The sequence below is a fragment of the Sarcophilus harrisii genome, chromosome 2 (assembly GCF_902635505.1).
Source record: "Sarcophilus harrisii chromosome 2, mSarHar1.11, whole genome shotgun sequence".
Classification (NCBI taxonomy): domain Eukaryota; kingdom Metazoa; phylum Chordata; class Mammalia; order Dasyuromorphia; family Dasyuridae; genus Sarcophilus; species Sarcophilus harrisii.
In genome coordinates this window covers 227,263,582-227,284,285 of record NC_045427.1, presented here as the reverse complement: position 1 = coordinate 227,284,285, position 20,704 = coordinate 227,263,582, and the positions used below count along the sequence as shown (strand labels likewise).

The following is a 20,704-nucleotide window of genomic DNA, read 5'->3' as shown; positions in this document are numbered from 1 at the left end:
GAATAATGGCTTTAGGTGGGACAGTGAGACCTGTCCGTCCGAACCTCCTAAAAAGTTCATGACATTCTTTTCCTGTTTGCACAGAGCATGTGTAAACACAAGCGTTGCTTGGTTTCCATGCCTTCTTGGCTATTTCATTATTGCTGGCGTCTCTGAGCATCACTGGAAACCTTGGATTTTCTAAATGAATCTAAAAATACTTTTTGAAAAATTTCGAGGTTGGGGAGATGACACAATCCACCATTATTTATTTATTTTTCTCTCCTTTTCCCAGGACTCACCACGCCTGTAATATGCTGGTGGGGGGGAGGCAATTGTTGGCAATGTAGGGACAGCAGGGAAATGATCAGTGGCAAAGGGGTACACAGTGGGCACTGCCTGGGACTTTGGAATTCACCACTGGGGACTTCTCTAATAGACTCTGGCTGAAGAAATAAGGCCATTTTGCATTTGGGCAATGATTTATTCCAAGCAGCAGCCTGCAAGGGGGCTAAGAGAAAAAGGTGTCTGGTGAAAGACTTAAGAACAGAAGCTATCCAGCTTTCAGAATCCTGTAGCTCCTACAAGTTTGCCTGGAGAGCACACTGCGCACACGCACACATATTGGGTCTCCCCCCCTCCCCCTTTCCTCCTCTGTCTCCCCCTCCCTTTCAACATCATCCATATTTCTCCCTCTCTAACTTTCTGCCTAACAATTAAGTGCTTGTGCAGCTAGACTAAGGGAGCCACAGAGCCTGCCTTGGCTGGGAGCAGGGAGACGTCATGGATTCCTGAGTGTGAATTTTGCAGGAAAACCCTTAGTTTAGGAGATGGAGTAGATCCAATGGTTTCCATGGCACTAGATAAACAGGAGGAAACAGTGAGGGAATCCCGTTATTTTACAGCATTCAAAGACTATAAACACTCAGCGCTGGGAAGGAAGTCGCCTTTCCCTCTCTAGTAACCCAGATCTCAGACTACAGAACTGACTTCATTGCATGAGGAGTTCTACTCAGTTCGGATCCTCCCGGGTTCCTCTTCAGCTTCCCAAGAGGAGAGCACAGGGCTCCCTCTCAACCAGTAGCCATTGGTTGAATATGGTTTAAAAAGAAGATTTCTAGCCTCCTCATTTTTGTTCCTGATATATATATTTTTTTTTACTCCTGAATCCAAATGCAGAGAGAGACTGCCTACAGATTGGTACACTTCCATCACCATCACATCATGAGGTCTATGGATCAAGGTAAAATTCTCACCATCCTATTTTTTTCTCTCTATCCCTTTCCATCCCCTTTCTCCCACTTTTCTTTTTACCTTCCCTTTTTCTCCTGAAGAATGCTTCTGTGACTTTTCCTCTAAGTTCTTGAAAGCATGTTTGGCTCCATTGCTACTTCCCTAATTTTATACTGCACAGGTAGAAGTGAGGAGGTGAGGTGGAAAGACAAGAGACCAGTTCTCTTCCTAAGTGTGGGAGGGAAAATACTGGTTTAATAAAGACAATGTTCTACGGCGATGAAATGATAGAAAGCAACTCTTCCTTAGTAGCCCAGCCAGAAGGATTTTCCTCTATACAAAACATCATGAGGGATCGCTTGCTAACTAACTGCTGGGTACTTAACTATTTCAATACCAAAGGTTTTTAAAAAAAATTTTTTTAAGTGAAAGTAGCTCATAAGATTTTCATTTTGTATTTTTCTGAAACAAACTAGGATTGATATCACAACACAGAACTGACTTTGAAGGCTATTAATTACTTTGGTGGTTTAAGCATCAGAGCATCTCAAGATAGATTTTGGCTACTGTTTTGATGTTCTGTATTAATATATACAGAGGTACAGGCATACACACATATGTTTATATACACACATGCACATATGTGAACATATATGTGCAGGTAGAAGTATATGTGTGCAGATACACACGTATATTGCATGTGATTGTTGCTTTAAAGTGCAATGTACCATCAGTTTGTTTAGAGAATTAATTACAGTTGCGTTTCTATGGTTTTTCTCTTCAGCATTTGCCCTAATACCATACCATTTAAATCTGATGGACTAATTGGGTTTGGACTGTGTTCTTGATCCAGTTTGTGAGAATGTGAGATAAAAATACTCCATCTGGTCTAGATTGTGTCGGGATTTTAGCAATATAGTCATAAACTGGGCTTCAAAAACTAGAAACCAGGGCAATTTGATCTCTTTTTCAGACAAGGGTTCCATGTATGGCATGGGGTATTCCCGGGATGAAGAGATGGAAGAGTTAAGTGAAATCCACGGAGGAGGAGTTTGCTTCATGTCATAAAATCTGGGTTGAATGTAGTTTTTGTGCTCAGCATAGCCGATTAAAGTTCTCGGGGAAGAAACGATAATTTTAGTAAATAAAGTTGAGGTGCTTTTTCAGAAGCAGGATAAGGGTGAACGCCTCCTTATTAGGTGAGCTGGGAATGTGGGGCAAGCCTGCTTTTATGCCAATTTTAGCTGACTTGGGCCAGTTAGGATAGTGTTATGTCCAAAGGATCAGAATTTTTGCCAGTACCAGTCAAGTCTGTTTTCTCTTTTTCAGTGGCCAAAGAATATGTCCTTAATATAGCATCAGTTATAAAACCAATGCTTCCAGATAATGAAATGACAGATCTGTTTAGGCGGGGAATTAATTTGACTGTTGTATAAACTGGGGCTTAACATTTGATGTTATGATGGAGCAGGACAAATGCCAAATGTAGTTTCCAGTCTGAAAAGAAAAAAAGAGCATCCCTTTCCCCTGTGTGACTTAATAGGAGTTTCAAATTGTATATGAGCTAAAACATAGCAAAGGAAAAAAACCTCTTACTCTAGATTTAAAAGCTGAATCCTTGGCTGGGTTTTGAAGTGTCCGTGTCCTATCCCTTGACTTCTTGGACACGTGCACAAAGCTCTGTGTGCGTGTCTGAGTGGGAAACAAGGGCACCATATTGTTCTGTGTAAACCACACTCCACATGCCAAGCACAAATGTACACACACAACACAATACCAGTCTGGATTCCACATCAAAGACAGCTGGCATGGGATGTCTAAATAAGGCAGAGTCATCCGTGGCCTCCTCTACATTTCAGAAGCAGCTCAAGTCACCTTCATGATGGGTCATGGCAGCTATCTCAAGTTTGCTGCTTAACGTGTGTGTGTGTGTGTGTGTGTGTGCATGCATGTACACATGTATGTGTGTATGCTTTTACACGCAGACTGAAGGGTTATAATAGAAAATTGAAATATTTGCATAGTAAGAAAATACTTTAGTTGCTGCAAAGCCTTATTAGAGAGTCTCTGGAACAAATAGAAAATATGAATTATGTTTATACATAGATACAAAATTCTCTGCCCATTCTAGGAAAGGGATTTTTTTTTAAAAAAGTTTTTTTCCCTCACATAAAATGGATCAAGAAAGGGCTTGAACTCCTGATTTTGTGAAATATCTGAGGAAGAAATCTTTCTCTATTAATGCCAGTTGATACCTTTTCTATAGTTTAATAGAGTCTTGGGGAATTGTCTAGAATTCTGAAAGATTAATGACAGATGCAGGGTCATACAATCAGTATGTGTCAGAGGTCTACTTGAGTCTTCCTAACTCCCAGATTTCCAGCTACTATATAAACTGTCTCTCTATTTCATCAGAAAAAGATAAAAATAATGCCTTGAGTTCACACAGAACCAGATCTTGCTCTAAACATTACTAATTGTATTTCTATAGCACCTTATGATTTTCAAGGTACTGTCACATGGGTTACCTTTTAAGACTTATGACTATCCTGAGAAATGGGTAGTATTGCCCTTGGACAAATGTGGAAACTGAGGCCCAGAGAGGTGAAATATCTCTAAGATCATATTTTTAGAAATGCAACCTTGAAGTCAATTGAATATGCCAATGTTAGGAACTTAGACTAGATTATTGCCTTAATTCAGACCCACTGCCCCACCGTGGTACATCATGTACTATGTTTTAAAAAAAGACATAGTCACTCCTGACTTAACCTCTGGAGAGTTCTCCAATTTCTTAATTCCTATTTATACAATGGGGAAGCCAATTCCAGACAATGTGATATAAGGGAGAGAATTCTGGAGTTGTAATTGGAGAACCTAAGGGCAGGTCCCAATTTTGCCAGGTTGGAGCTATGTAGCCTTGAACAAATCACCTAATGTCTCTGAAGTTCAGTTTCCTCATATGTAAAGTAAGGATAATGATACTTTTACCATTTCCTATTACCTTACAGTATTGTAATGAAAGCACTTAGTAAGCCTATAAAATCTGGCTATATTCATCACCATCACCAGACAATGAATACTCTCAGACAAAAAAAAGTACTGGCTAACTTGAGGTAATAACATGGTCACCTCCTTATAAAGAAAGCTATTTAACAAGAACAGAAGAGCGTAAACAAGTAGAAAGAACACTGGGTTTGAAGTCAGGATACCTGGATTAATAACTTATACTTTGCCACTTGATGCCTTCATAACACTGGGTAAGTCATATCTCCTGGGATCTTAATTTCCACTTTCTCTTCTAAAAAACATGGTCTTTGGACTAGATGACCTCTAAAGTTCTTTTTAATTCTGACATTCTATGATCCTATTAAGAGTCTTTCATACTCTCTTAGTTCCCCTGGTCTTTCTGGATTCTCATTTCAACTGAGTTTCTTCCCACTATCCTTAACCTTTTGTCTGGGTCCAAAAATGTCTAATCCACATGTGATTAATATCACAGAAACAGAATATCTAATGATAATGAGCTGCTGCAGGCCACAGGGAGTCCAAAGGAGACAGGGTGCTTGACATGATTGTAAGACTTAAGTTTTGGTCTTTCCTTAATATACATGTTTACAAATTCAAACTCTTGCCACTTCTTCTGAGAATGACTTATTTCTTTTTGGGTGTGAGCTAATCTGTATTGTTGTGCATATGTGATGATTTATTGTCAATCTGCATTACCCAAGAAACCTACCTTTTCCTTCTTATAGTTGTTTTTCAGGAGCAAATGGAGGTAAATTCACCATTTGCTTTGGGTTACAATATAAAACTGCCATAAAAGTGACTCCTGGCTTCTATGCAGGTAGCTTAATTTGACAAAAATTTCAATTCCTATAGTAATTTAAGACTGACAAAGCATATTCCTTATAACAATCCAGTACAGCAAAGAGTACAGTATTATTATCCCCACTTTACAGATGAGAAAATTAAAGTTCAGATAATAATAACTATACATATATCATCTTAAGGTTTATATAGTGTGAGATATTTAATACATGTGTTTTTAACTCCTTTCCTCCCCCAGTAATATAACAGCTATTCAGGTAGGATCTGGCATGCCTTTTACATTCTGGCAAATAGGCTGGCAAGTCTTCTATTGAGTGAAATGACTGATATTTTTGTTGTGCTTAAAGGTTTGCTTATATTAAGTATTGTCCTTACAACAACCCTGTGAGATAGTGTAAGAAAGAGATAGTGCAAGCATGAGCATTCCTGTTTCATAGACAAAGAATTGAGTCTCAAAGAACAGTTTGGCCAAGGTTATTCAATTAGCCTGGATTAAAGTCTGTATTCATTCTCAGTTCTTTTGACTCCAAACGAATGTTCTTTTCACCCTATCATCTATCAATAGTTCTGTTTTGAATGTTCACTTTGGGTCAAACAATTTAATTCAATATCATAATTTAGTTCAGTAAGTATTAAAGTATCTACGATGTGCCAGGAGTTATGCTAGGTGCTGGCAAAAACAAAACAAAACAAAACAAAACAATCTAACTGAACAAAAACCTAAAGAATATCTGCTCTCAAAAGAGCTTACATTCTAAAAGGTGTCCCAAAAGTCTTAGTTCTGTATTCTGCTTTTATTACCAAAAAAATGTGCTGACAAGATTGGGTAGTAAGTAAACAGCATGAACATAAGTAAATATAAAAATAATTTCTGGTAGAAAAGCAAAATTTTAATATAAAAGAATGTTTGTTAACAAAGGAACAGTCATTTCATAGCCCAGAATAAAAGGATAGGAATAGTGATAAACAAAAATTATTCAGTGTCTATCACACATAAAATCATATGCTAGATATTTAATCAGGGCCAAGGGAAGAATTAAAAAGAGAAAAAAAGATAAGTTTCCTCTTCTCTGGGACCTTATAGTCTAATATGGAGATATAATAGATAACACACATATCTTTGACAGATCTAAGTTTTTTTCTGCACTGGTGTAGACCAGGGCTATTTAAATTTTTTGTACTTACAAACCCTTTTCACTTGAGAAGTTTTTGATGCTCCGTATACAGGTATACAAAAGAGGTATACATCTCAAATATTTACTGATAATAAATTTATCTTAAAACAATTCTTTGGTATATGTATAATTTTTTAACATTTATTAAAGAAAAAAGCAAATTTGCATACTAATGACATAGATGTGCTTATTTATTTTTACATAAAGAATTAAATCTTGGAGGAATATTTGATACTTTTTATTATTGCCAAATTTTTCGTGATCCCCACATTCAGTTACGGGGCCCCAGATGGGGCCATGAACCACAGTTTAAGAAGTTTTGGTGTAGACCATTACCCATTCACATCTTCTCATACTATAACATTCTTAACACAGTTCTTTCATAAATTCTGTGTAGCAAATCTATTTATGTATTAGGTTTTCTCCTAGGTTAAAAAATTTCATGTATTTCAATAAATGTGGAGGCTGTCCCTCTATTAGTCATTTACTAGTGGGGTAACTCTGGGTAAGTCATTTAACTTTTTTTTTTTTTTTTTTTTTTAGCTTTTTAAAGCTTGTTTATAAAAATTGGGGATAATAATAATACCTACTTCCCAAGTAGTTGTCAGACTAAAATGAGAGACTGTACATACATAGATATATACATGCACACATCTGTATCTATATAGTAATTTGCAAACTCTAAAGTCCAACATAAAATTAGCTAGTTATTGTTATCATCATATTAATTGCTGCTTTTATCATTATTTATTTCTTCTATGCTGATCCATCTCCTTTTCTAGTAAGACTCATCTTTGATGATTTTCTTTGGCTATTCTTGCATCCAAGTTATTATTGGTAACATGTTGCTGCCTATTTATATCTACTTTGGTTTTTTCCCCCAATGTCCTTTTCTTACATCTACCTGAAATTTAGATTCTTTTAAAAAAAATGTGGTATTATATGGGTCAGAGAAATCTAAAATCACCAAAAGAATACTGATGTTTATAAGATTGAATTCTGTGGCAGAGAGCAGATTGGCACTGTTGAAAGCACTAAACTTTAAAAAAATTTTATATTAAAATAAAAAATAAATCATGACTTGCAAATATCTTCATGAATGCCCTTTGTATTTCATTTTGCTGAGTCTGAATGAAAGATAAATGAAAGAATTAACAAGCAAATAACAAGAGCCCAGGTTTTGAAGTTGAATGTCACAAATCTGTATTAGATCAAGTTTTAATGGTTTACCATCTTTCTTTGATAATGCTTAGTGTCTGTGGATCAGAGATTGTGGAGAGTAGTGATGGTCCAGTGTTGACCATTGATAAGGAGTACTCAGAGGAAACTCTCAGGTTTAAGGGAATCCAAGATACTAGAGATCAATGATGAAACAATAAACCATCAAGTCTAGAGTATGAGGAAGTCCTGTGTATCCAGGAAGAAGCTAATGGACTAAATTAAGTAGGTGGTTTTTTTTTTTTTTGTTTGGGCTATGAAAGGTTCAGGTGAGGACAAAAAACATGTTTGGCAATGGAATAAGACCAATGACAGGTGAGGAAACTGTGTCAGAGAAGAAAAGCATTGAGTTATAGATTTTAAAGATCTTCAAGTTATAGATCTTTTTATAGACTTGTAATTAGTGATATGAGTTCTTGGATGATGTGATGGTGAGTTCATGTTTCTGTAGAGTGGAGATGCACTCTGTAGAAGAGAGATCAATGAAAATGGTGTGAGTTCAAGTAATTTCATGATTTATCTTCATGAAGGCTGCTAAGTCTTTAGTGAAGATGGAGAAGAGTAGAAACATAAGCTGGTTCCTGATATTATTTAGTAAGGTGGAATTGGTAGTACTCCAAAATACTGATGAGGATAGTATAAACAAATGGTACAGAATTTGAATGATAAGAAATGAAGGGAGATGGTTTGAGGGACTAGGAGTGGCATAAGATAATACTAGGACCTCTATATCATCTGAGTTAGGAAGAATGAATGATGACATCTCTATAAGAAAGGCAATCAGTGAATGTGGCGTTTGCACGGAAGGATTTGATTTAAGTTAAAGGAGTTAGAAGAAGGGGGACAGGAAACCAATCAAGGAAAAAGGAATGTTTATCCATAGTGGATAGCTCCTAACCTCAAATAGTGGTTTCATAGAGCTTAAGAGAAAATAATAGTAGGCTAGAAACTAGAAGGGAGAACAGGAGTGGGGTGAAATATAAGGGCTTTTACAGATAGTAGACAAATAAACCTTCTCAGCGATTTAGTAATTATTTGAACTCTTACATTGTTCCCCTGTTAGGATTAGATGTGCCCCCTTCCTTTCCAGTAGGCTAATAATTTAAATGGATTTCTCCAGCTGTAGTACCTGTTTAGAACATAGGTAATTTTAGGGCCACAACACTTCAGGACACATAGTTAGATAGTCACTTATGAATGATTCAGTGGGAAAATGGTGATCTGAAAGAAATCTACATCTGAAATCCTTGACTCTCTGTCTCTTAGGATAGTCACATCTCAGGAAAATAGCTTTATGTATCCTAGCACATATATGTGAAAACACAAACACATATGTGTGCATGTGTACTATAGGAATTAAGTATCCCTGATTATAAACTCTGACATAAACATCTGGAGTGTTAATGAAAGCCAGGGTGTACCTAAACTGTGGGGAGATGAAGTTTCTGGAACATGGTTAATGTACAACTTGAATTTCTGGCTTAGTCACAATTCTGCATCCTACTTTATAGTTGGGAAGGATTTCTTGTAATGTGGGTTTTCAAGACTTAAGTTTTATATTGGAGATTTTAAAGTTCATAATTATTGATGGTTGGTGATTACTCCCATTGGTAGAAATTCAGTTGATTAGCTTGGTTACTTAGAATATAGGGTATGAGGCTGAGATTGGAAATCTTAGCTCTTTCTAAAGGGGCCTATGATGCTTTCATAAGACCTTGTACACCTGTCTGTTACTGGATACCAATAATAATAAAGATTATTAATGCCAAATAACATTTTATCACCAACTTGTGAAAGAATGACATTGTTTCCTCAAGACATCTTGAGGAGAGGTTCAAGCTGCTGCAAAATGAAGGTTTTCTATTTCAAAATGAAAACTTTGTGCTCATAAGAGTAAAGGCTGAAACCAGAACTCTAGTTCTTTTAATACTTAAAGACAGATTATAAAGGCAGGAGTGAAAACCTAATTGTGGAATACTGTTAGCTTCCTCAAAGTGTCCTACCAGTGACCTGTCTTTTGATGTAGAGGGGGTAACTTTATAAATTAGGAGTTAGTCTGTGAACTGACTGAGCCCATGGCCTTTTCTTTTCCTAGTTACTCCTCACAATAGGGTTGGATGATACCAAAATGCATCCTATGGTGCTTGGATCTGAAGGAACTTTAGGTTATCAAGAACTACTTTTAGCTAGCCAATTATTTTTTAAATAAAATCTTGGATTGGATTTTTAACAGGGTACTAAGGATAGAGAGTGTCGTGCTTTATCCACTAACTCATGTAGCATCACTCATGGTCTTTTTCTTCAAAAGTTATTGTTGTTCAAGTTGCTTTGGAGCAGGAGCTCTTAACCTGGGATCCATGGATGCACAAAATATCAGTGGACAGATTTTAGGTGAGCTGTGAAATTGGATGAGAAAAAAATACATACTTTTTTTTTTTTTTACTAACTTTTGAGTTCTTTTGTAATACCATGTATTTTATTTTATGCATTTAAAACTTTTTCTGAGAAGGATCCATAAGCTTTACCAGTTTGACAAAAGGGTCTTAAAGCAAAAAAGGTTAAGAGCCTCTGCTTTAGAATTCCAAGTAGATTAAAATTTTCAAAGGTATTTTCAGTATCTCAGTGAAACTCTTCGAATTGAAAACAGTACTCTAGATATGGTCTGATCAGGGTCAAGAATAGTGGTGCTGAATCTCTTTAAAGTTTTTAAAAATCCTCTTTCTCTTGATACTCTTTGTTACTTCTTCGACTTGTGTAACACTGATTTTTTTTTTCCTGTGAACCTTCTTTTTCTTCTACCTCCTAAGTGTAGGTGCCCCTTTTCCATAAGGCTCTGTCCTTGTTCTCCTTCCCCTCCTTTCTCTTCCTTTCTTGATCTCCTCCTCTTCCTTTTTTTTTTTCTTCTACTCTTCTCCTTCCTCTTTCTTCTCCTTCTCCTCCTTTCCCTCCTCCTCTTTCCCTTCCTCCCCTCTCCCTCTTCCTCTTCCTCCTTCCTCTACTTCTCCTCCCCTGACTCTTTGTCCTCTTCCTTCTCTTCCTCCTTCTCCTTTAACTGCACATGAATCTTAAAACTCTAGCACTATTAGATTTAACTTTATTTCTTCCTTCCAAAGCCTGTCCTTTCTTCCAAACTTCCCCTTCATTCTCCAATATCCAAGCTTAAAATCTTGGAACTATTCTATTCCTCTTTTCTCCCCCCCTACATCAAGCCAATTATAAATTCTGCCTTCACAGCATTGTCCCCCGATTCTGTTCCCTTATTTCCATTCATGCTGCTGCAATCTTAGTTCAAAATCTTATCACCTGTTGCACAGATTACAATAATAAATTCCCAACACTAGTTTTTCCCAGATCGAAAATTTCCCAAATCCATCTATCTTTTATGTAGCCGACAAAATAATCTTCCTAATGCACAATTCAGAACATACCACTCCCACACTTAAAAACCATTAATGGTTCCCTATTACCTACAAAACAAGCTTTAAACTCTTCAGCCTGTCATTTCTGGCTTTTAATAGTCTGGCTCCAACCCACCTTTCCATCTTTGTTTCATAGTAACTCCCTTAATATAGGAATTATAACAAAAGAGATTATTCATTGCTCCCCAAATTTATCCCAATGTTTCCCACTTTCATGATTTTGAGAATCCCATCTTTATTGACATCTTTCCCCTTATTCCAGGCCTAGCTCAGGTGCTATATTATTGGGGTTGCTAAACTAGTGGTGATAAATTCCAATCTCTCAGTTCATCTGATCTCTCAATGCAAGCAATTATTTTGTAACCTATATGCTTATTTGTATCTATCTTAATCTAATCTTCTTGGTAGAGAATATACTCCTTGAAAAGTTGGATATCTTTGTGTCTCCCTTAGTGCTTAGCACAGTACTTAGCAAAGCATGGCTATCTAATTTTTTTTGGTTGAATTTGTTAAGAAGGTTCCAATCCCTGGTGGAGAAACAAATTCTTCCTATTCATTACTTTTTGTAATGATCCCAACGCCAACCAAATCTTGAATTATTCTGAAGAGCCTTGGATCTTGGGTCTTATCAATGATCTCCTGATTTCAAGAAAAGAATAACAAGATGCAGCCAGTTCTCCCTGGAGTCTTGGAGTAGCCCATTAGGAGGAGGAGAAGGAATAAAAGTCCTTGGACTTCTTCCTACTTACAAAGAGTCAAAAGCATGAAAAATCATCTCCCTGCAATGGTAAGACAGAGGAGTATCTATATCCATGGTTCTCAAGGGATGAGTTTTGCTAGTTAACTACAAATTTTGGATCTCATGTTACTACAGATTAAAAATTTTGTAATTTTCAATATATATTTAACTTATATGCAGTAGGTATAATATTCTTCAAGATAAATAAAACTTGCCTATTTCATGTATGTACTAACTTTAAAAAATCAGATCTTGAACTTGACAAGAACTCAGTTAAAAATAGTTATTCTTGTTCAAGGGTACCTATATGCAAAAATCTCTGTATTCTCTTCTAGTATTACCAAACTAAACTTTGAGTGTAGTAAGATTCTTCATTCAGGGTTGTGAGGAATAAAAATTTGACCAACACTGATCTAAATATTAAAAGAGGTGTTTTAGGAAGTGACCCGAAAACTTTTAGCACATATTTGGGACATATATATTGGAGAGGGAAATCTTTAGTCTATGTCTTTCAGACTCTGTATGGTTGGACAGGGTTACCAACACTTGTATGCTGCATTAGAGACAGGTTAAAGTTATTTTGTTTGGATAAGTTCAATTTATCTCCACCATGGAAAGGCTCAACACTAAAACAGAGAATTTGAGGACTTTAGAGTTGGAATCTTAATGAATGAACATATTGGCTTTGGCAACATAATCTTCTGCTGATTCTATCTTCCTTATTAATTCTTCTTGCTCCCTCATACTGCCCCACATAAGATTACACTTCAACAACTCAGATATCATCTCTTTGAATATGTCAATGAACTTCTTAAGCAGACTGCTCTGTTGTTAGCACTAAGCCTATGAGAGTTTTGCTTTATGTTAAGCTGAAATCTGCCTCTCTTTAAGTTCCACTACCAACACACGTTCTGCTTTTCATGACCAAGGAGAATAATTCTAATCCTTCCATATTACACAATCCTTAGAACATCTGATTATTGGGAGCCAGTCCCACAAGTTTTCTCTAGGCTAGGCAATCTTCAATTCCTTTAAGTGATTTTTTATTTAGTAGTTTTGAGTAATTTAACCATCTTAATTACTCTCTTCTGAACCTTCTCCAGTGTACCAATGTTTCTCTTAAAATTTGTCTCCTAGAACCAAGCACAATTTTCCAGATGTATCTTGACCAGGACAGAACACAGGAGGACTTTCATGTCAATCTTTCTTGCACTGGACAAGGCTGTCCAAAATTAGAATTACTTTTGTGGCTGCCACATCACAATGTTGACTAATCCTAAACTGGAAGCCAACAGACCCCATAGCCTTCTAAATATTTGTCACATGAATGGATTTTAAGAGAGTAGAAGGCTGGCCTTTGAATCAATGAAAGCTGGGTTCAAGTCCTTTCTCTTTGACATGTACTAGCTCTGTGACTATGGATAGGTCACAGTACCTATCGCTTAGTACCCAAGATCATCTTCATACCATGATGAAATATCAGATGTAAGATTTGGTAAAGGAAGATTCTTCACAAAATTTACCAGTTCTAGTGTTGTTCCCAGACTTCTCAAGATCCCTTATAATTTTTGTCATAATTGCAAAGATGAGGGAAAATATGGAGGGCTGAGAGATGTTAGGTGGCACAGAACACTGGGCTTTGACTTAGGAAGTCCCGAGTTCAAATCCAGAGTCAGATACTTACTTACTAGCTATGTGACCCTGAGCAAATCATATGATCTCTGTTTGCCTCAATTTTCTCATCTATAAAATGAGAATGATGATAGCATCTACCTCCCAGAGTTGTTATAAGTTTCAAATGAGGCAGTAATTGTAAAGGATTTAGCACTGTTCCTGGCACATAGTAAACATATATAAATATTATTTATTTATTATTATTCATGAATATATTGTGTCTGGAAGGCTGGTGGTTAACCACTTCTTAGCCTTCCACCATTTTGTAATCCTCAAATGGAATTGAAGTGATCCTCACTTCTTTATGATTCTAGAATGGGATGGAACCATTTATTCACTTTGCAACAAAACAATAGGAATCCCAGGGACATTCTTAGCTCTGTTGTAAATCAGCTTAGCACTAAGAAGAGTATTTAAGCAGAAGCTGAAGGAACCACCTGTTAGGGAAAATATGGAGGCCATTTCTATAAGAATCACAGTGCAATTCTGAAATTGGCTCTGCTGTTAATGGAACCTAGATTCATTCCATCTCTGACACTATTAAAGTCACTTGTGTAATTTAGGCAGGTTAATTACCTTTCCTGAGCTTACTTTTCTCATGCATAAAATGAAAGGTTTGGACAAGATGGCTTGCCAGACCCCTTCCAGTCCTGGTTCTATGATCCTCATAATTTTTGCATCAGACAGACACTGGACACAAAGTCAGAACAGAGCCTCAGTCATTGACTCTCAGAGTTGGCAGAGACCTCCAAGACCTACTAGTTCAACTAGTTGTACTCATGTACATCTACTCATGTATTCATGTACTCATGGATCTCTTTTACATTTCCTCAAAGTGATCAATTGCCTTTTCTGGAGGACCTCTAATAAGGGGGAAGCAATGCCTTCTTGAGGAAGTTCACTCCATATTTGGTTAACTCTGTTAGACAGCTTTTCCTTATACAGAACTCAGTAAATCAATCTCTCTCTCTCTCTCTCTCTCTCTCTCTCTCTCTCTCTCTCCAACCTACTGATCCCATTACTGCTCTTCAGCTATTGAAAGATAGCTATCTTATTTGTGCAATCCCCACCCACAATCCCCATCTTTTTTTCTTCAGATTAATAGCCTCATTTTCTTTAATTTCATAACGTTAAATTGAAATTCTACTATTTCTCCATTGCTCTCCTCTCAATGACCTCCAGCTTGTCAATGATCTTTCGAAAAGATGGTAGTCAGCACTATGATAAAGTGGACTTCAGTAGAATTAAACACCTTCTGTGCTCTGGATACTGCCTCTTTTAATGCAGCAGTTTGAGATTACATTGAATTTCCTTCCTTCCTTCCTTCTTTCCTTCCTTCCTTCCTTCTTTCCTTTCTTCCTTCCTTCTTTCCTTTTTTGTTCCCTTCCTCTTTCTTTCTTTTCCTTTTCTATCTCTTCTTTCTCATTCTCCTTTACCCTTCTTTCTTTTTCTCTGCCATCCCTTGCATATGCAGTCCATTAAAATCTCTAGTTATTTCTTTAAAAAAAAAAAACAGGTTTTGTAGAAATCATCTAGTCCAATCCTAAATCTTTCCAATTCAGAGATCCTAGAATTCTACAAGTTGTTAACTAGTGGGATAGAAGTGGGGCACCTAAAGGTGGGGAAGTAAAGAAGATGGGGAAAGAAATTGTACGACTAGTTCGTGATTTCAATTCTACCTGTGTAGCTTTGGGCAATCACTTAATCTCTCTGGGCTCCTGCTCACTCTTCTGTAAAATGAGGGCCTTGGTTAGATGACCTCTAAGGTCCCTTCCAGGGTAGGATCTTGTGATTATGTGTTTGCCCATTAAGTAGGAAATCGCAAAAGGAAGAACTTTAAGTAGTAGGAGAAGAGAAGTCTGACCCGGAGCAGACAAAACACCCTCTCGCTGACGGGGTACTCGAACCCTAGGATCGCGGGCAGGAGGGCCCCGCCTCTGGCTTGTGGGGCTGTCCTGTCCCCGCCCCGGGGGCTGTTGTAGCAGGTGCTGCACCCAGCAGGAAGCAGCCGTAGCTGCTACAGTTCAGCCGGCACCCTGGGCTTGTCACAGCGCTGTTTCAGGAGCCAGGACACGCCGCCACTGGAATCCCTAACTCCACCAGCCATCACCCTGCTCCCCACAGCCCGCCTGCACTTGAGCTGCTGGGACCCCAGACCGCCAGCCAGCTGAGCAAGTTCGCAGGAAGGTGACCCCGGCCAGCCACGCCGCCCTCTCTGTCAGGGTCTCTTCGAGGCTCCCTGCAGCTTCCTCACCCCCAACCCCACGACGCCTTCAGCGGACTGGCTGGAGGACCACGAGCAAAACAGGGGTGAAGTCCCCAAGTCCCCGTGGGGACTTTTTTCCCTTGCATTCGCCCCACCCCGTCAGCCACCTTTGTCTGTCCCACTCAGGCTTGGCGGGACCTCTACACTCCGGGAAGATGAGTGGCACAGAGAAGGATCCGGATTTGGGCCAAAGCGGGGACCCGGGCCCTGAGCCCGAGGAGTGCCCCCAGGTCGAGTTTGACTTCTCCATCCTATTCGATTATGAGTATATGAACCCTGTAGAAGGTGGGTGGCAGCCCCGCGCCGCGCGGGGCCGGGCAGGGCTGGGCTGACAGACAGACTGGGGCAGGCAGCAGGCGGGGCTCAGCTCCGGGCAGGCAGCCAGGGGAGGGGGCTGGGGCACGGTTGCCGCATCCGTCCCCTTTCCCGGGGGCTGCAGCAGCTCACTGCAGACCCTGGGGACCGGGGCTGTTTCTCCTTCTCGCACCAAGGTGAGAAGGAGGTGGCAAGGCGGGGACTCGGCTTCTCATTCTCTTATTAACCCTTAGAGGACGAGAAGGGTGTCCCCGCTTCTACCCCTGGTGGGGAGACAGGGGCTGACGGCTCCCTTTCTTTTGTGGGGGAGCCCCAATGTTAGACCAGTGGTGACTTCTAGCCAGATTAGATAGTTGTGAAGTAGTACCTTCCATAGAACCAATGATCTGAAGAAATATGGTGTAGCTGCAACACTGGCTGAAATTGATGTTGGAGGATATGGGTTCAGATACTGACTTGGTGGCTTTCTGCAAGACATTTTCTGATCCTCACTTTCCTCTGAAAAAAGAGGGAGTTCTACTAAATTTCTAAGGTTTCTTCCATGCTCCCTTAGGTGATAACAATAATGAACATTTATATCACACTTGAAAATTTATAAAATTCTTTGCAATCTTATTTGAGTCTTCCAGCAAACTGACAAATTTATGTTACAGGTATTATTATCCCCATTTAAGCATGAGGACACTGAGGCACAGGGAAGTTAGGCCCTGGTCACACAGCAGATATCATTGGTGGGATATGAACAGGATTCTTTTAAATCCCATTATTTCTACAAATCCTTCCCAACTCTAAAATCCTATGATTCAAATATGTGAAATTTAAAAATTAAAAGTTTTGAGCATCACATAATGCAAGAGTTAGAAGGCTAGGAAATAATACTGGGCATAGTAGGAAGGCAATATCGGACTGAGAAGAGTAGACTGAGAGGGAGAAGTTCAATTGAGCTTAATTTAAAGTAGCTGCTAATCATCTCAGATAGCCTAGTAGGGACTGGCCATTTATTACTTAGGTCCACGGTTGTTTATGCTTCTGAAGAGCTTAGGGAAGAGGTTAAATATAATAGCAGTTCTAAAGGTGGTTTTCCTTAGTTGTTTTGAGGCCAGCCCATTTCCTCCTATGCTCTGTGGCTGCTTGTATCATTCAAATCAGTGAGTGGAGAGTGATGAGCTAACTTCTTAAATTGTTTGTGCAGTGGCATTCTTCCTCCCTTGATGATGGGGGCCAGCCTTGTGTTAAGGTTCTCAAAAAAAGCAATTTGCTGTCCCTCAGGATGGGTAATCGGTCTGTTCCTGCGGTGCTGTAATTAGAGTCAGGGGGACTTTCCCACTTTTTGTTAGGTGCTAAACTCAGATGGTCACACTATACAAACATAAGTGTTCAGTAGAGTGAGGGGAGGCATCATCTTTGGGTCTTGTTAATTAACAACTTTCCCTGGCAAGAGCTGATTTATAAGCCCTTTGAGAAGAGGAGGCTTAGTATGTTTGATAATATTGCACAGCTTAAGGTTGTGACAGGTTTTTGAAGCATGCTTTCTGGCAGTGTGTAATGATTTCAGTTGAAATCTTTTCAGTAGGGGAACAACTTTCACACATACTTCTATTTGTTTTTCTTCTGGTGGGTAGAATTAGTGCTCAATCAAACTGGCTACAGAGCTTCTTGAGAGCAATGATTGCCTTCTGTCTCCTTATCCCTTGTAACACCTAACACAGCAGGTGCTTAATAAAAGCTCAGAATTTCAGAGCTGGAAGCAATTTTAAAATATAGAATCACAAAGCTGAAAGAGTCCATTTTGTTCAGTAATTCTTAAAGTATGGTCTGGAAACCTCTGGATGTCCCTGAGACCTTTCAGGGATTCTGACAAGTGAAAACTATTTTCATAATAATTCAAAAATGTTTTATGGTAAATATCTATAGATTTAGCCCACAAAAGCAAAACTATTTGAGAGAAGTTCTAAATGATTTTTCAGAATATAAGAGTTCTAAGATTTAAAAAAAATATGAGAACCACCAACCTAGTCCCCCATTTTCATTTTACAAATGGAGAAACTGAGGTCCAGTTTTACTGATGTTTAACTAGAGAAAGTTTACTCTTTCCATTATCAACATCCATTCTATTCTGAGAGTTATCTCTCTGGTTCCCTGTTTGCCATCAGTCGAATGTGTGGAAATGGTAATTAGTATTAATTTTATTTTAGCCAAGGATGGAAATAATTAGCATGTGAAGAAAAACAAATTCTAAAGTTGCAATCTGGAGAGCATTCTTTGCTTTGAAAAGATACCATTGAGAATCTGCAAAGAGTCCAAGCCAAAGTCAGTGGTCTTTTCATTTACCAAGATTAAAGTATGTTATGTAGAGAACTATTTAACCTCCCTCCCAGATCTGCAATCAGTGGGGCTTACTAGTATGCATTGGGTAGATTGTATGTGGAATCATTTCAGAGCAGATCTTGATGGAAGATGTTTTCTAAACATTTTTTTCCTTTGCAAATGGATTATGGGGTTGACAACCTTGCTATCTGGTTCCTTGGTTTCTAAAACATACCTGGGGAAGGTTCTGAAATTAATGTTTATCAAGTTTCCTATTATTTAAAGAGCATTGTATTAAGTACTAGAGATACACAGGGATAAATTAGTCTTAAATTGGTCTTTTAATAGGGTGGAGATGACATGTGTAAAAATATACTATAACACATATTTAAATATTTTAAATGTCTAATAATACAGATTGTTATGTGATCAGATGAAGGAATGATCTGTTTAAGCATTGCCACTACCATATACCCCCAGAGTGCTAGAAAATGGCAGGTATCTGTAGTCACAGATTATGAGAGCCTGACTCCCAGAGTGGAAAGAGTGTGAGTCTGGAGTAAATTGCTCCAGATGTCCAGCTTCTCCAATACTGTTGCAGGGACAATAGTGCCAGCTTTCGTCCAGTTGCACATGTTGATTCTCCGGAAGGGCTGTGGCTATCTCAGCTTCTTAGATCCTTCAATTCCATGTGGTTGTTGCTTCTCTTTGCTTTGGGGCTTCATCTCAAACCATGATATTGTTTATAAGAAATATTTAGAGCTTTACTCATAACTATGGGCATGTGTACACTGCAGAAATTGACTATGATATATATATATATATATATATATATATATATATAACTGTTGTATGAATGTTTTATGATAAAGGGGAAAGGGAGAGGAGAAATAGGTAACTGGCATGGTAGATAGATCGCTGGATTTGGAATCAGGAAAACCTGAATTCAAATTGTGCCTCAGATATTAACTATGTGACCCTAAGCAAGTAATGTAACTTCCCTCTGCCTCTGTAAAATAGAGATAATAGTTTCTTACTTCACAAAGTTGTTGTGAAGATCAAGTGAAGTCATATATAAAGTATTTTTAAACTTTAAAACACTATATAAATATTAGTTATTGTTTTTTATAATTATTGTTTTTATAATTATTATTATAATTGGGACTATAGCCATGATTTCACTGATAAAAAGAATTTCCTCTACCAATGCAGATTGGTATCTTCCCTGCAATATGTAGGCTTACAGAGTTGCTTAGAATACAGAAAGTAAATTACTTGCCCAAGGTCACACAACCTATTTCTGTCAGAAGCAGGACTTGAACTTATTTCTTTATGACTGTTATGATCATATGACTTTTATGTTAAATAACTCAAAGTTTTTCTTGACGAGGGAGAAGTGGACTTTCCTAGAAATCACATTTCTCTTCTGTGTAGGATCTGATTCAATCCAGCAAAGATTTATTAAACATCTATCAGGGTCAAAGCATTGTATTTTAGAGTAGTGGTTATAATTGCTAATATATATTAGCCTGACAGCCAGGCACTACTATTATTATTATTATTATTCTAATTTTACAGATAAGGAAACTGAGACTTAGAGCAACTTGCTCATTGTCACACAAATACCCAATGTCCAAAATGTGTTTCTTGCTTCTAAATGCCAGTACTTTATAATGTTTTACTCTGGCATGTTGTCTCTTAACTATTTTAAATTTGGTTTCATTTAAAATGGGATCAACTAGATGATCAACTAGATGATTTTACATTTGGAAGAATAATTTTAAACATTCTGAAAAACATCTTAGAGCTCTAATTCTTTTATATATGCATGCTCTTTAGCTGACTTATTAGTTCTTTCTCCCAAATATAGCAATGCAGTGCTATAAGTCAGATATATAAATGCATATGCATATACATATATTTATATACACACATATAAAAGGCAGCATGGCACAGTAGGAGCTAGTTTCAGAGTCCGAAAGACTTCGATTCAGGTTAAGGATTTAGGTTCCGACTTTGATAAATTATGTAGATGACTCTAAAAAAATTACTTAATCCATTTTTGCTCAAGAAATTTTTATATGACCCCAGATATATAGGTATATTAAATAGGTATGCAAATTAAATATAATACATCATAAAGAAATTTATTTTAAAACAATTTCTTGGTATACATACATGCTATAATTTTACCATTTATTAAAAATAAAAGCAAATTTGTATACTTAGATGTATGTGTTGATTTTTACATAAAAGAATTAAATCTTGGTGGAATATTTGATATTGCAGGATACAGAGAATTCAGAAATTTTACTGTTGCCAAATTTTTCATGACCTCCCACATTCAGTTATATGATCCCATGTGGGGTTGTGACCCACAATTTTAGAAGCTTCAATCTAGATATTTTTCTAAGAGCATTGGTTCTTAGAGAAAATGTTGATATGCTTTAAAAGAGGAAGTTTTTTCATCTGTTAGTACCCTATACCAGTGAAACTACAGATCCATAGTCCACCCCCACCCTTCAGGGTTGGTTAGGCTATCTTGTCT

General features: G+C 37.8%; 1 protein-coding gene across 7 annotated transcripts in view; it reads left to right on the top strand.

Annotated features, from left to right (window-relative positions):
• Positions 1 to 722: 722 nt before the first annotated feature.
• Positions 723 to 20,704, top strand: part of NFATC2 (nuclear factor of activated T cells 2) — a 180,519-nt gene continuing 160,537 nt past the window's right edge. For 2 of the 7 annotated variants that reach the window (XM_031951640.1, XM_031951639.1), the window contains exon 1: positions 723 to 1,222. Coding sequence is in view for 5 of the 7 variants with exons in the window: in XM_031951639.1 (XP_031807499.1) it covers positions 1,153 to 1,222 (70 nt within the window). In the remaining 2 variants the exon portion in view is untranslated. Of the gene's footprint in view, positions 1,223 to 15,065; positions 15,820 to 20,704 lie in introns of those variants that run through there. The other 5 variants (XM_031951638.1, XM_023494518.2, XM_031951637.1 and 2 more) reach the window with 3 other exon arrangements.